This window comes from Rutilus rutilus (genome assembly GCF_951802725.1).
Source record: "Rutilus rutilus genome assembly, chromosome: 8".
NCBI classification, from domain to species: domain Eukaryota; kingdom Metazoa; phylum Chordata; class Actinopteri; order Cypriniformes; family Leuciscidae; genus Rutilus; species Rutilus rutilus.
In genome coordinates this window covers 31,736,275-31,751,550 of record NC_140222.1, presented here as the reverse complement: position 1 = coordinate 31,751,550, position 15,276 = coordinate 31,736,275, and the positions used below count along the sequence as shown (strand labels likewise).

The window sequence follows — 15,276 nt, the reverse complement described above, 5'->3', positions numbered from 1 at the left end:
CTGCCGTTCTGGATTGCAGAAGAAGAAAGTTTAACACACTTACTTCAGCAATAAAAACTAAAGAAACACAAATGTGATGTTTATATGTTTACAAGTCATTTTTAGTATGGTATAATCAAAAGGTCAGCGGCGAAGACATTAGATAATAAAGTGAGATTAAATACACAAAGGCCCGGTTTCACAGAGAGGGCTTAGATTAAGCCAGGATTAGATCTTAGTTCAATTAGGACATTTAAGTAGCTTTTAAAAAAGTGCCTTAGAAAAAAAAAAAAAAACTGGTGTGCACCTTGAGACAAAACAATGGCTCTGATATATTTTAAGATGTGACAGTGCAAGTTGCTTTCAGTTAAAACAGCTCACACTTGCATTTTTGTCTGGGACTAGGCTTAAAGGGATACTTCACCGATTAGCATTAAGCTTTGTATCAGTAGAAACCCGGAAGTATTTTCGAATGACCGTGCTTCCCTCCCTCATGTCCCCCTGAGATGAGAGATTTCTGTATTGTGTGTCTGGAAAAAAACCTCCGATGACGCAAAAATCGTCATTTTGCGTTATCGGAGGCTTTTTTGGCCAGAGGCGAGAGACTACAGCCAGAAGGAGGAGCTAGTTCCGCATGTTTCCAACCCGCCCATAGGGGGTGGGATCTCACGATAAAACGCCGTATTTTCAGTTTCGAGTCAACTAGTAACCTAGTTGTATATTTCCTTCCGATACTGCCCTCTGTAACCAGTAGGTGTGGCTTGGGAGTGGCCTCGTAGGGCAGCGAAGCAAGTGCATTCTGGGAGTTGTTGTCTTTCATCCACGAGCAAAAATGCATCTTTCCAGCGGTGAAATATCCCTTTAAGCCTTGTCTGTGAAACCGGGGGGTAAGTATATTTGTTTTATTTAACATATTTAATTATTGTATGTCTGCGTAATAGTCTAAGTTTCATTTTCACTGTTTTTATTCATTATCTGGAGTACTGAATCTGTTTTTGTACAAATGAGAAGTAATCCCTGCTCACATTTAGTTTAAAACTCACGATTTCTCTCAACATGGGGACAGGAGAGATGTCAGTCAATACATGGGAAACAAAGCAACTTGGGTTTGAAAATGTAACCCGGATATTTTATTGTAAATTTAAAAGTAATGCATTACTTTACTAGTTACTTGAAAAAAGTAATCGGATTACGTTAGGGTTAGTTTCATGTGAGTTTGCATAATTTACCTGTAAACAAAGACGATGTAAAATAAAGGGTTACCATTTACCCTGTTACTCAATATCTTGGACTTAATTGTTGAACATTTAATATTTAATCAAGAAAAGATGCCTTTTCTAATGTATTGTGTATGAACATTGATCAAAAAAAACTATCTATTTATTATTTATAGTCAACTAGTCATCCAGTCCATTGTAAATGATTGTAAACATTGATGTTCTGCAAAAAAGTTAAATAAGTAAAAGAAATAAATCAATATCCGGGCAGACAGACCAGGTAAATTACAGATTTCATGTCTGGTCTGGAATAGTGTTTCATTTCTTATAGAAAGAAGAAGTGAAGCCGTCGTCCTAGAAACCAAGCACTTCTGTGAATTGGTTTTTGAGGTCAAAAAGCACCTTGTGCAAAAAAAACATGTTTCATCATGTTTCTAAGTTGCATTCTAGTATGATGTAACATCCAATTTACTAAGCCAACAATGAAACCCAAACAAGAAAACTGCACACACATTAAGGGCCTCTTCAAGTTTGCAAATACAAAATATTATTTTATTATCTTTCATTCCCTCACCCCTGGTCCTTCCCCCAGTGAGCAACTGCTTACTAAGCAAGTCACGTTGAAACTTGTCTGCCTTCCCTGTTAATTGTGGGATGATAGGCATAATGAGATGTCATTTGCATCATAAAGTAAAATACATATCCACAAAGTAAAAAAAAAGTGACCTCTTCTATGAGTGAACACTGCTTTCTTAACACTCCAGTGTTGCACAAACCGTCCACACCGCAATCACTCCTTGCGCACTTCACATATTTGAAGCAAAATATGAACTATTTAGCTGCAAATGTTCTAAATGCCTTTGAGGACTCACGCCAGAACGAGTTGATATAAAAACAAACACAAATGTGTAATTTGAGGTGATTCTCTAATGTAAAACATGGGTAGACAATCCAGATGACGCATAAATAATTTCATAAAAGATATTTCCTCTGGTTTACAACATTTAACAGGGATAATTTTACAGATTGCACATTAAGATGCATCAAACATCTTCCATGCTTGCCATTTGACCCTCTTTTTTCGCTCTTAATTGCATTGTAGTGCACTTTGGCAGATATTATACAGCATTTACCCGTTCGCTAATGCAGGTCTTACCGGTTTCTAATGAAATTGGCATGTGAACTAAGCTCTTGCTTCCTGTGTAGTACATGAACCATGTACATGGAACGGTAAACATGTTCACACAATCTTTCCCTGATTAAGCTGCAAATCCATTGCAGTTTTCAGTAGATTCAACGTTGAATCATTCGCTGCGATCAGCTGATGAGAATGATGGAGTCGTCTTTGGGAATCCTGCAAAAGGACACAAATTAAGTTTGTCACATTTTTCCTTTACATTACATAAAAATTACAATTCTATTTGTATTTTTACATTAACTATGCAATTAATCTTCTGTTTATTAAAACCAAGTATCAATCTCATCAAGTTAGTGTTAAGCATTTTGAATTTTTTTCCAAAATAATATAACTAAAGGCAGTTACAATTTAAACAATGTTTTATTTGTGAACTGATGTTCAGCCGCTCTTTTTAATAGTAAAATATTTTCGGATCATCAGTCATGCTCGGTAAACACTGGGCCACAGACACGGAGGTGTATCTTTAATTTCTCCTTTAATTTCTAAGCTGATTGCTTACTAAAAAGTCATCATGTTTTCAGTCACTAGGTTTTTAGGCCATATCAAGTTTAATTTTGATGTAACAAAGCGGTTGATATTTAAGTGGCTGAGCGGTTTACTTACTTTTTAATTAGTCTTCCCATTAATCTTGTTTATTCAGACCGATTCGAGGATGTGCACGAAAACAAGAGGCGGGATTTATCGCGTGAACCAATCATAGCCAATCATATCCAGTTATAGTGCGGTGGAGGCATTGCCTCCTCTCATGTGACTTTACCCCCATTCAACTCAATTACACCACAAAAATCAATGGGCTCAGGGGAGGCAAGAGAGATGCGGAGTCCCGCTGTAACTTTACCTGCTGGTGTCACTGTTGGACAGTTTCGAAAAATGGGTGATTTGTGCACTTTTCAAATGTCACATTTTGTAATATTTGCGTTGTTTTATTTTTGTAATATTATTTTCTCATCCAGTTTTTTGAGGAGGCACTGCCTCCCTTGCCTCCTCAGAGGAAACTGTTCCATATATTGGCAGGTAGATGTTCTGAAACAGTCTTTAAAATGGTTTCTGTCATCTTTGAACCAACTTAAAGTACGTTTTTTAGTTCTAATGTTTTTTTTCAGTGAAGATTGGTCTTCTACCTATATATAAATATGTCCGGTTGCAGTTTCCAAAGGAAGTGAAAGTAAAGATTACCCCAAAAACTTGAAGAGAGATTTGCAGGTTAGTTTCATGTAATATTAGGTAAATTCTTCAGGAAAAGTCCCTGTAGGACTTCAAAAGGTTGGTTTGTTAATACTTTTATTAAGCAAGAAATTATTAATTGGATCAAAAGTGATGGTACAAAAGATTTTCATTTAAAATAAATGCTGTTCTTTTGATTAAAGAATTCTGAAAAATATGTATCATGGTTTCCATAAAAATATTAAGCAGCACACCTGTTTCAACATTAATAATAAATGTTTCAGGAACAGCAAATCAGCAAATTAAAAGGATTTCAAAAGGATCATGTGACACTGAAGAATGGAGTAATGATGCAGAAAATTCTGCTTTAATCACAGGAATAAATTACATTTTTTTAAATATATTCAAATAGAAAAAAGTCATTTTAAATTGTAATAATATTTCTAAAAATATTACAGTTTTTACTCTATTTTTTATCATATAAATGCCTTGGTGGGCATAAAAAATAAAACAGATGTGGCCTATTTATAATATTAGTGATATTGATAAAAGATGCCAATATAGCCTGAATCTCCCAGCCAACTGAGAATAACAACTTTTCCCATTTCCGAGATGAAAAGATTTGGAAATGTAATTCTGGTTTACTTGTAGAGCAGGAACACCAGTTGATCTAATCTAAAGAGATCATAGTAAAACCCAATTCAATCCCAATGTACGGTAATGTCCATGCTCAAATCCACTCAGTGCAGCATAAGTGGCTTTTAACCTGATATTTAGACGCAGCATTAAACTTATAGCCAGGCATCCCTTCGCATCTGACACTCAAGCAAACGATGAATGCTCCTTGTGGAGTCAGTTTCGAGTTCTTGCATTGGAGCCCAAAACAGCTAGATACGAACAAGACAAAAGGCTTCTCCAGAGGAAAAGAAGCGCAGAAAATTAATGGGCATCATGGAGAGTTTCTAAACTCTCGTTTGTTTATCGTTCCTGCAAGGCAAGGGGAAGCCTTCTCGATTTTCTTTTTTTTTCCCCACAGAGAACATTTCTCTGTAATCAGCACTTTGCTGGGTGTGTCCGTCTTTCTCTCCCACCACTAATTCCATTTCTCATGCCATAGTGGGCTGACCTCAGCTCTGGAGGAAACACTGCTGCCCTGCAGCTGATGTCTGGGATTATATACTGTACCTTTTGCAGCAACACAGCATTACAGAAGGGTGGACGTTCTCGACTTCGCCGCACTCCTGCCCCTGGAGGGGGAAGCCCTCCTTCTGGCCCATCAGAAACTGCTGGAGCTCTGTCATAGGGAAGCCTGTCGTTTGGTAACCCTAGGCAAAATGGAGAAGTTGATATGAAGTGCTTCAAACAAGTATAGCATGGCTTTGTTTGTTCAATTTTACTATGTGTAATGCAAAACGGAGAAACGTTTTACACAAATGATAACACACAGTATATATTCAATTAAAGGAAAGTTCATCTAGAAACTTAAATGTCACCATTTACTCACTCTGATGTTGTCAGTTTTATTTGTTTCTTTGGTGAAACACTAAACTACAAATTCTGGGGGTATAAAAGCAAAACAAAAACCAAACAAAAAAGCAATGCAAAACAAAAAGCAAAGCAAAACCAAACAAAAAAGTAAAACAAAACAAAAAGCAAAGCAAAACCAAACAAAAAAGTAAAACAAAACAAAAAAGCAAAGCAAAACCAAACAAAAAAAATAAAGCAGAGCAAAACCAAACAAAAAGCAACGCAAAACAAAAAGCAAATCAATATAAAACACCACCAAAAAAACAAAAACAAACATAAAAACCCCAAAGAAAACAAATTTACTGCCCTTATATGGAGAAGCTAAAATGTGTTGTCCATTTATTTATTTTTGTATAAGAAAAAATAAAATGGGGTTGGAAAGATAGGAGCAAATGATGAGTTTTCGTTTTTTCGTTATTTAAATAAAATAATTGAAATATAAATAAGTATTATAAAAGTAATTACTTTTTTGCATTAGAAAGAAAATAAAATTAGGTGGGAAAGATGCGAGTAAACGATACTAGTTTTCATTTTTGCGTGAACTAACCTATTTAGAGAATAGATATTTTTTCATTTGATATGCTATTTTATTACTAACAAGGCTATGGGGCGCCATTTGTAAAGCGGCTCACGCTGAAAATTACAGGAACATTTTGTCACATTTAGCTTAAAAAAATGTTTAAAAAACTGGTATGAATTTTTGACGGTCACTTTTTTAGCACATTTACAACAATATTTGTCAACTTAGAGATATTTTAAATAGTTAAATCTAAATATTAAATGTTACACCTAAATGTTAAATCTAAATGCTAAATCTAAATCCAAATGTTAAATCTATAAATCTAAATGTTAAATCTAAATATTAAATCTAAATCTAAATGTTAAATCTAAATGTTAAATCTAAATCTAAATCTGAAAGTTAAATCTAAATATTAAATGTTACATCTAAATGTTAAATGTTAAATGTTAAATCTAAATCTAAATCTAAATGTTAAATCTAAATCTAAATCTAAATCTAAATGTTGAATCTAAATGTTTCGGGTGAAACTAAATATTTAACTAATATGCAAATTCAAATTGCCGGTAACCGGATTTAGATTTAGATTTAATATTTAGATTTAGATTTAGATTTAACATTTAGATTTAGATATAGCATTTAGATTTAACATTTAGATTTAGATATAGCATTTAGATTTAACATTTAACATTTAGGTGTAACATTTAATATTTAGATTTAACTATTTAAAATATCTCTAAGTTGACAAATATTGTTGTAAATGTGCTAAAAAGTGATTGTTTAAAAAACTGGTATAGATTTTTGACGTTGTTTGAAGCTAAATGTGACAAAATGTTGCTGTTATTTTCATCGTGAGCCGCTTTACAAACGGCACCCCATACAAGGCCTCTTCCTTCAACCCCTAAATTAAAAAAAAACTAAAAAAAACTAAAGTTGTGTCCCAAATTATGCACTATACACTATGTACTTATGCACATACTCAACCTCTATGTAGTCTATACATTTTATAAGGTTATTTTGTCATTCAACAGAGTCTGATGCCCCTCCCCCTTCGCTTCTTAATTAAAGCTGTGAATGTTGAGTGCATGAGGTGTCCAACACTTCGTTTTTTCGGTTAATCGAGAGCATAATATATGGATAGTGTAAAGGGACTAGGATATAACAGGATGAATAGGGCGAATGAGATTAGGAAATGTTGGCAGCTTGATTCAAACTCACGATGTGTTGGAGCATGTGAGCTAAACACTAAGCCATGCAAAATCCTAGAAGCTAGTCACATTATCTATCTACCAAAACCTTTTATCAAGTTGATGGTACCTTGATGGTGTCGTAAGCATCTGTGATGAGGGCGATGAAGAGACTGAGCACCATGTAGATGAAGAGGGAGATGAACGAGTAGAGATAGGCTCGGCTGAACAGCCACACCATTGTGTTTTTTTGCCCAAACTCTGCAAACGTAGGGAACATGTCGTCCCCATTGACTAGGGAGAAGAGACACTCTGCCACACGACTCAGACCTTCAAACTGACCCACATATGAAGAGGAGATGGGAGATGCAAGGGAAAAGACATTCATTCATCAATAAATAAATATATAAATATATATATATATACACATACACACATACATATATATATATCCAAATCAAGGAAACATGTTAAGATGTACTGCCATCTACTGTTCATAAGAAAGACTATAAATCTCAAACCAAGGAAACATAAAAATATCTTAATTTTTTTTTAATTATATTAAACTAAGTTATATATAACAAATAATATCATATAAAACCTGTTTATAACTACTATTATTTCAAATAATTACTTATTAAATATATAATACATCTATATACCATTTATTAAATAGATGGCTCTTTAAAATATATAAGCCAACATGTACTGCCATCTACTGTTCATAAGACAGCAAATCTCAAATAAAGGCACAGTACATCCATATGTCACCGGTATACAATTCAAACTATATACGATTACAGAAAGGGTATATTTATTTATTTTATTGACTTTCTGTTGGTACCTTCTCATGATAGGGCCCTAGAACAATCCATCCACAGAAGGTGTAGCCAAGGTAGATCATTCCTGCACAGCAGCAGAAGCGCAAGACCTTTGGTAAGGCTGCTCGCATAGTGAGGATAAGCACCTGTGTTATCATAAAAAAAAAAAAAAAACCCCTTTTAGGGCCTTAATAAATTATTGGTCTTAAGCCATGTTATATAACATGTGGGCAATAAAACACATGTACTGTACTTAACCTTGGCAACCTTGCTATTACATTTACATTGGTGTTCTTAATGTGATTTTGCGCAGTTTGACTTACATTGTATTTTTCGAAGTATCCCAGATATCTTATGACGCCCACCCAGACCATTAGAGTGGATGTTCCCAGGAAGATACTGCACACATCATAGTTGGTCAGACTCTGCAAGAACAAATGAACGGGGTGATTTTATTAGCGTAAACGTGGGCCAAACTTGCGCTTCCATGCAAGTACAAAGTAAATATTACATAACAATTGTTTAACTGCCATGACTTAAATCGCCCTACAGCACAGACCCAAAGTCCAAAGGCTAAGTGTGTCTCTCAAGAACTCAAATCTGAGTTTTTAGAGGAACATGAATTTTTGTATCATTTATTTTGTTTTTTTTGTTTCCAACTAATAAAGAAATGCAAATCAAATGAGTTTGATTGATTATGAAAATTAAGCAAATTCCACCCTAACCCAAAATGAATTACCTTACAAAATAAATCAATAAATTAATAAATCAATAAACAAATAAAATTAAAATAATAATAATAACAACATTTCACACCCAAAATAAAATGATTATTGTAAAAAAAAAATTAAGCAAATTTCTCCTCCAAATGTACTTGGCAAAGAACCATTTTAAATAAATAATTTAAAATAAATAAACAAACAAACAAACAAATAAAATAAATTCTAATATTTCAGGCCAAAAATACATTTATTTTCATTAAAAATAAGCATGTTTTCTCTCCAAACTTAAATTTTTACCTAAATAAAAAAATAAAAAAATAAATATACTAACATTTCACTCCTAACATCAAATGATTGTTAATGAAAATTGAGCACATCTCCCCTGCAAAATGTACCTTGCAAAAAAGAATTATATTTAATAATATAAAAGTGATTACAAAGGGACTTTTTATACCAGCTAACAAAACTCAAATCAAATTATTTTCATGAAAATGAAGCACATTTCCCCTCTAAATTTAAATTACGTTACTAAAACAATCTTATTAAATATATCATTTAAAATAAATAAATGAAAATATACATGACCAAAAATATAAATAAATGAATTTAAAAAATACTAATAATATTATTAGTGAAATATTATTTCACCCAAAAACAATTTCCCCTCCATATTTTTTTTTATTTTTTCAAAAAATATTTAAAATAAATAAATAAAATATTTTACTGTATAAAGTGTCTAATACAGGCCTTTAATCTAATATGTTGATTTAAAATAAAAGTATTGTATTGTATTGACAATCCTCATTTTAAAGAGAACTTCAGAAAAAAAAAAAAAAAAAAGTATTTTAATTTGATTCTGGAGGTTGGGGGGTAAATTCACCCATAGACGCAATAATAACATCTATTACAGTCAGCATTTTTTTAATTTAGGGAACTACAATATTCTCCGCAACATTTCAGATTATGTGGTTATCAAATGCATCAAAAAAATAAAATAATAATCTTAAAAAAGCACCTTAGCCTGTATTTCCATTTTTAGTATCGATCCAATGATGGCCATAACATCACTGATGATCACCAAGATGTACCAGCCGTTTAAGAACTCCCTCTGGTCATCTTCACACACTTTATGATTATAATTCTCAAGGCAGAATCTAGAAAACCGCTGCAGAGTGAGGAAGTGACACATGAAGGAAACACTGACACGGCACAAATATATATCAGAACAGCATGAGTTCACAATGAGTCAGAACTTCAAAAATAACTATAATGTTGATGTATCAGACAGTATTCAGTAATATACAGATTCCCAGGCAGGTTTACCTGAAGTAACTTCACAGCAAGTATAATAGAACGTGTGCAGAGCACTGCAGAGATCAGACAGATTACAATAACAAAGCCATCAAAGATCAGGAGGTAGTGTGTGCTCTTCTGAGCTGAAAAAACACAATAGCAAACCATCTGAAGTCCACATGCCCATGTCATAACATTAAAAACTTCTTACAGCTATTCATTGACCATAAGCATTCACTGTAGTTGATTTTTCACATACCAGTTCCCGAAATCTTCCAGTTTTTGCACACGCTACTAGCATCATCAAAATCAAGAGTCAGTTTCACCTTCCCGCTATGGCAACTGTTATCAAAGACAATCTGCAAAGAATCAAAATGAATTTATTCAGATAAAATGGATGATATTTTTTAAAGATGACCTATTATGCCCTTTTACAATGTCTTGATTTTGTTTCTGGGATCTACTAGAATAGGTTTTCATCCTTGAATGTTGCAAAATAACTTTTTTCCACATATTTGACATTGTTGCAGCAACTCTCTTCCCAGTCTGGCAATAGACCAATTTCGAGCCGACGTCACAGTTACGTCACGGCGTTAGCTGGTGGTAAAACAAAGGGAAAACTGGAGGCGGCCGATACAAACCAGCACAGATTCGGCTACATAATAAGGAACTTAAATTATTATTACTGTTATTAAATGTCATCTTGTTGTGTTGTTGGGTGCAAGAATCGATGGAGTACAGGCTCCAATTTGACATTTTATCGTATAATGTTTTCTAAATGATTGTGATTATTTGTGAATCATCTATTGTATACATTGTTTTGATTGATTGTGACTAGACTTTTTGAAGAACCTGGTAAGAAAGGGTAATCAAATACATAGTTAAAAAATGTATATGCTGTATCTGGAATTTTTATTTCTAGAAAATATTCACATCATTAAAATTGCACTGTAATGCCACTCTTTACATTGTCGTCTTCTGTCTGGTTGTACAGGTCATGAGACGCCCCATTCCGCCGATTGGTCAAGCAAATCTGAGCATGTGACGTCTTCTGTCTGGCCTTGGCGCTGGCTAGGTAGAACTGCGGATCGTAGGCTACCACACAAGTCTTGTAAGTCTTGTAAGTGACCATTTAGTACAGTTATAGGCATCTAAAGATTTATATGCCCTCAGTTTCTCTTTACGCTCAGTTTCTCTATCAGGTAGGTGTAGAAGTCAGGCCACTCAACCGGAGGCGATATTTTTTTTCCCAGGAAGGTAGGGGAAGACTCATGAATATTCATTAGGGAAGTCATCCCTGATTGGTCTTAACCCCAGTGACGGGTAGGTTTAGGGGCGGGGTTAGGGGTAGGTCATCAGACCCCCAGTGACAGTTAGGTTTAGGGGTGGGGTTAGGGGTAGGTCATCAGACCAATCAGGGATGACTTCCCTAATGAATATTCATGAGTCTTCCCCTACCATCCTGGGAAAAAAATAATAATCGCCAACCGGAGGTAGCGTTAACGTTAATCCTGTCAGATCGTCCATCCATTGACTGAGCGTGTACGGGTCAGCCAATCTGGGATGTCCGTTAAAATTAACTTTTGCAAATAACAATCGCGGTCCTGGACAGTGAGTGACCTTACACATTAAGATCAAATCGGATTTTCTCCAGTCATGATTAAAAAAACAAGCTAACAAAACTTGCAAACTAACGTTAGTGAAGCGGCCAGAGGGATCGTTCTGCCACCACCTAAGCTCCGCCCACAAAAAAGGTCACCATGTTTACCAACTGAAAATGGGTCTATAGCACGGTTTAGTTCCTGTCATTATAAAGCCCCTCCTTCTGAAATAGCACAGTGTGCTCTGATTGGTCACCTGGAACGGTGTGTTGTGGTTGGTCAGCTGCTTCGAATGCGCTTCAGAAACGTCACGCCCCTTTACCATAACCGTAATTGTCCACACACTAACTCAATAAGGCCTCATCCCTCTTTGTGTATGTTTTGGGCGGGAATTATTTAAATGAGGAATATTGTGACACTACAATGGAGGCGTTTCAGGCAGTTCAGAAACAGAGAATAACTCTCTCTGGATTCACTTTGTGCTTTGTAACTTTGCAGACCTTTTTCATGCTAAAACAGCAACATTACACACTAAAGAAAGCTGACCATGTAAAAAAGCATAATAGGTCCTTTTTAAGAACCCAAATTTGACCTTACCTTCACAAAAAATGTGTAACAGTCAGGCTGCTCATGCGAACGAACAGTTTGCAAATTGATTCCTTTGAGCGCAAAAGTGATCTCAATCTCAACAAGCCTGTTTTTCAAACAAAACCAATAAGCCAATGAAACTATTATGTGATAAATTAAGGATAAATGTTTTGATTATATAATTTAGGTTTACCAACCTATAAAATTCCAACTCAAAAAAGGAAGCGTTGTTCATTCTCCATGTTGTAGCAGACTCTGGATCAAGAGCCAAGCAAACTGGAAAAGACAAGAATGTGCAGTTTAGGCACAAAATATGATTTATAGGCTACAATATTTTTACATTTTCTGTAAAATGTGTAACCTGTTTCAAGCTGGGCGTCAATATCATATGATTCCTCGGACGGTTCCACGCTGCCCCTCATGTAGCTCTTCTTGCAGATAATCATGTGTAGAAACTTTTCATTCTCCTCAGCATAACTAACGGGTCCTACAGACAGGTTTCGTAACTGGGAATACTGTTGAAGACATGGATAAATGTTATTTTGAGTCGTTTTAACTCAATAGTTAATCACTTTAAATTGGCGCACATACAGAAATCAATAGCACTTTTGATAAATATGTTTAAAATTGAGTGCACTTACATGAGATGAGAAGACTAATAAAAGCCATTTTATTTTACATGGAGAGGGTAACCTCATGGGGGCAGACATTTTGAAATCACATGACCAGTGAAATACTATTTTAGTATTTAGGGTTAGGGTTACCCTAATCTTTCCATCATCAGACACTTTCTACACTTTCACAAGTCGGAATCTCGTGATTATGGTAATTCCGACATGGCGTGAACGCACCTTAAAGTGACAGTTCACCGAAAAATGAAAATTCTGTCATCATTTACTCACCCTCAAGTTGTTCCAAATCAAACAGTTGATGGGACACATTGACTTAAATAGTTTTTTTTTTTTTTCATACTATGGAAGTCCATGGTGCCCCACCAACTCATACAGTTTGAAACAACATGAGGTTCACCATTCATTTTTGTGTGCACTATCCCTTTAAGACAAAGAAAAACTGACCAGTGCAACAAACAAAATTGCATTTAACATAATTAATGCTATGTGATGGAAGGGAAAATAAACATGAAGAAAGAAAGAAGCAAGATGGATGAAAAGCAAATACATACCTGATCTATGACATAGTATAAACTATCATATACATTCTGTTTGGTGTAGACAGCAATACTGTAGTCATCCTCATCCACACCACTGTAGCCCTTAAGAAACAGATTCTTAAAGGCCATCAGGTTCTCCTCCTTGTAGGACACCACAAGCTGGTTATTCAGTCCAAACAGTATGAGCTTTGAAATAAACAGAGGAGATGTTCTTTTTTATTCTGGCTGGTGGAACATTACAGATTTGTAAGGAACTTTAAAGAAATTACATTAAATGGTAATTTACAAATAGGTGGAATTTTTTTTACACCCCTAGCTTCAGCAAATGGAATTGCAACATAGTGACTGTGTTCAAACAGGTTCCTAACCACTCCCCCTGCCTTCCATAGGTCGAACAAACAGATAGCCCGCCCCCAATTGACACAATTGGTTAAGCCATTGTTGCTGTGCTAGGGGTGCGTTTTTCCCAAAAGCATGGTTGGCCAAATATGGTCGCAAGTTTCATTGATCTCTGTTGGTAACAACGGAACTGGCGACCATAGTTGCTTTTGGGAAACGCACCCCTGATTGGGATAAATGTGTTTTGATTTGTATTGGGTTGGTCTCAGCATATCAAACTGGGATACAATTTTCTTTTCTTTTTTTAAGAACACACATTTACACATTTCGGCTCTAAGCAAGCAGGCAATAACCCTATAAATACCTGGAGTGTAATCATGAATATTTTCAAAATTTGCACTGCTAGTTTCCATGGTAGCTGTCGCCGTGTTCTGTACTTCTCACAAGGGCTCATGAAGTAAAACCTCAGGTCATCTCTCAGTGTCTCTTCTGTCATGGGATCGGTGGACATGGATGTGGAGACGCTATATTAAAATATACAATATATATCTGATTGAAGATCTGCAGAATTTTTTTTTTTTTAAATGTAAATAAACGAATAAGGAAAAGCAGCTTTAATCTGTGTTATTTAGTAGCTTTAATTACTTCAATGTTATTCTAAATTGTAAAATAGTAAAACATAAAATATTTGATGTGTCCAAAAGTTTGCACTTTTATACAATATTATATTTAACAAATATATTGTATAATACTATTCCGATTTAAATTAGCCTATATATACACTTCTCATTCAGATGTGTGGATATCTCCATAGACATACAGTTTGATAAGTGTGATTTGTGATATGTTACAAAAATGTATTAGAGCACAAGCAGATGATAAATCAACTTTGTGACACATTACCCATGTGACAGAGTTCGGTTTAGGATGAGGAAGATGGAAGGGGTCAATGAACAAAAACGGAAGAGGGAAATTAGTTGCTCAATATACCTTTCTTAAAATTTAACTGAACCTTTGTAAATAACTGCTAAAACTTTGCACTACATTTACACTCCCAACGGGTTTAAGTCCAAGCGTCCGCTCAATGGCACTGACAGTGTAGTTACTGACATGGCCTACTAACTTTAAGAGTAAAACACAAGAAAGTTCTTTTTTAAATATTTTCTTTGCAAAAACACTTTAGAACATTCAAATTCTGCAGTGTCATGTATTTTATTACACCTAAATTAAAACAGTGCGACTTTTGAATTTATAGTTGTTTATTTCTCATGCCAAATAATTCTAGCTAAGGATTTCAATAAAAAGCTTTTGTCAAACTTACCTTGACATGTCAATCCTGACGCCTTGGCAGTAACTATCAGACATTTCCATGCCACCTGTTATCTCATGACAAAACGTGTCTTCCAGTCTCAAGCGTTCCTTGATCACTAAATTACTAAATAACCTCGCGTTTGACGTCACAGCTGCTACACACAGAACAGCGCCCATCGACCAATCAGGAGCGAGGAGGTTTCCCGATGGGCGTGACCTCATTCTACCAAATAGAACGTTCTTTCAGTTGCTCAGAATGCTCACTGACTTGAAAACGTCACAAAGGTTCGATTGAAGAACTACGGAGTCTCAACTTAAAACACAAACAGACCATACGCTGTTTTTAATAAGTTAAGTGAACAAGGTAAAGTAAAAATATGTCATTTTAGTTTTTATCAATGCTTCCAAGCTGGAACTTATTTCTGAGATCACGAGGTGAAACTGCAGTTTTACAAAGAATTAACAACACTTTTGAGAAATATCACTTATTAACCACTAGTCGTCGAAAAAAAGTTTTATTCTACATGGAGCGGGTCGCCCTCATATGGGTGTTGAGCATGACCTTCTATGTCATCCAATTAACCTTAATGATGATGATAATAATAATATTTACCTTATACAGTGCTTTTAGCCAATGCTCA

General features: G+C 35.0%; 1 protein-coding gene across 1 annotated transcript; it reads right to left on the bottom strand.

Moving 5' to 3' along the window:
* Positions 1–1,720: 1,720 nt before the first annotated feature.
* Positions 1,721–14,766, bottom strand: mcoln2 (mucolipin TRP cation channel 2). Its single transcript, XM_084416538.1, has 14 exons — positions 14,646–14,766; positions 13,689–13,848; positions 12,998–13,171; positions 12,176–12,329; positions 12,012–12,090; positions 11,824–11,920; positions 9,885–9,984; positions 9,656–9,768; positions 9,348–9,497; positions 7,934–8,035; positions 7,634–7,756; positions 6,920–7,126; positions 4,744–4,883; positions 1,721–2,550 (listed from the first exon to the last, which is right to left on the bottom strand). The coding sequence occupies exons 1-14, from the start codon at positions 14,693–14,695 to the stop codon at positions 2,514–2,516; spliced, it is 1,686 nt and encodes a 561-aa protein (XP_084272664.1). The 5' UTR covers positions 14,696–14,766; the 3' UTR covers positions 1,721–2,513.
* Between the last annotated feature and the right edge of the window lie 510 nt (positions 14,767–15,276).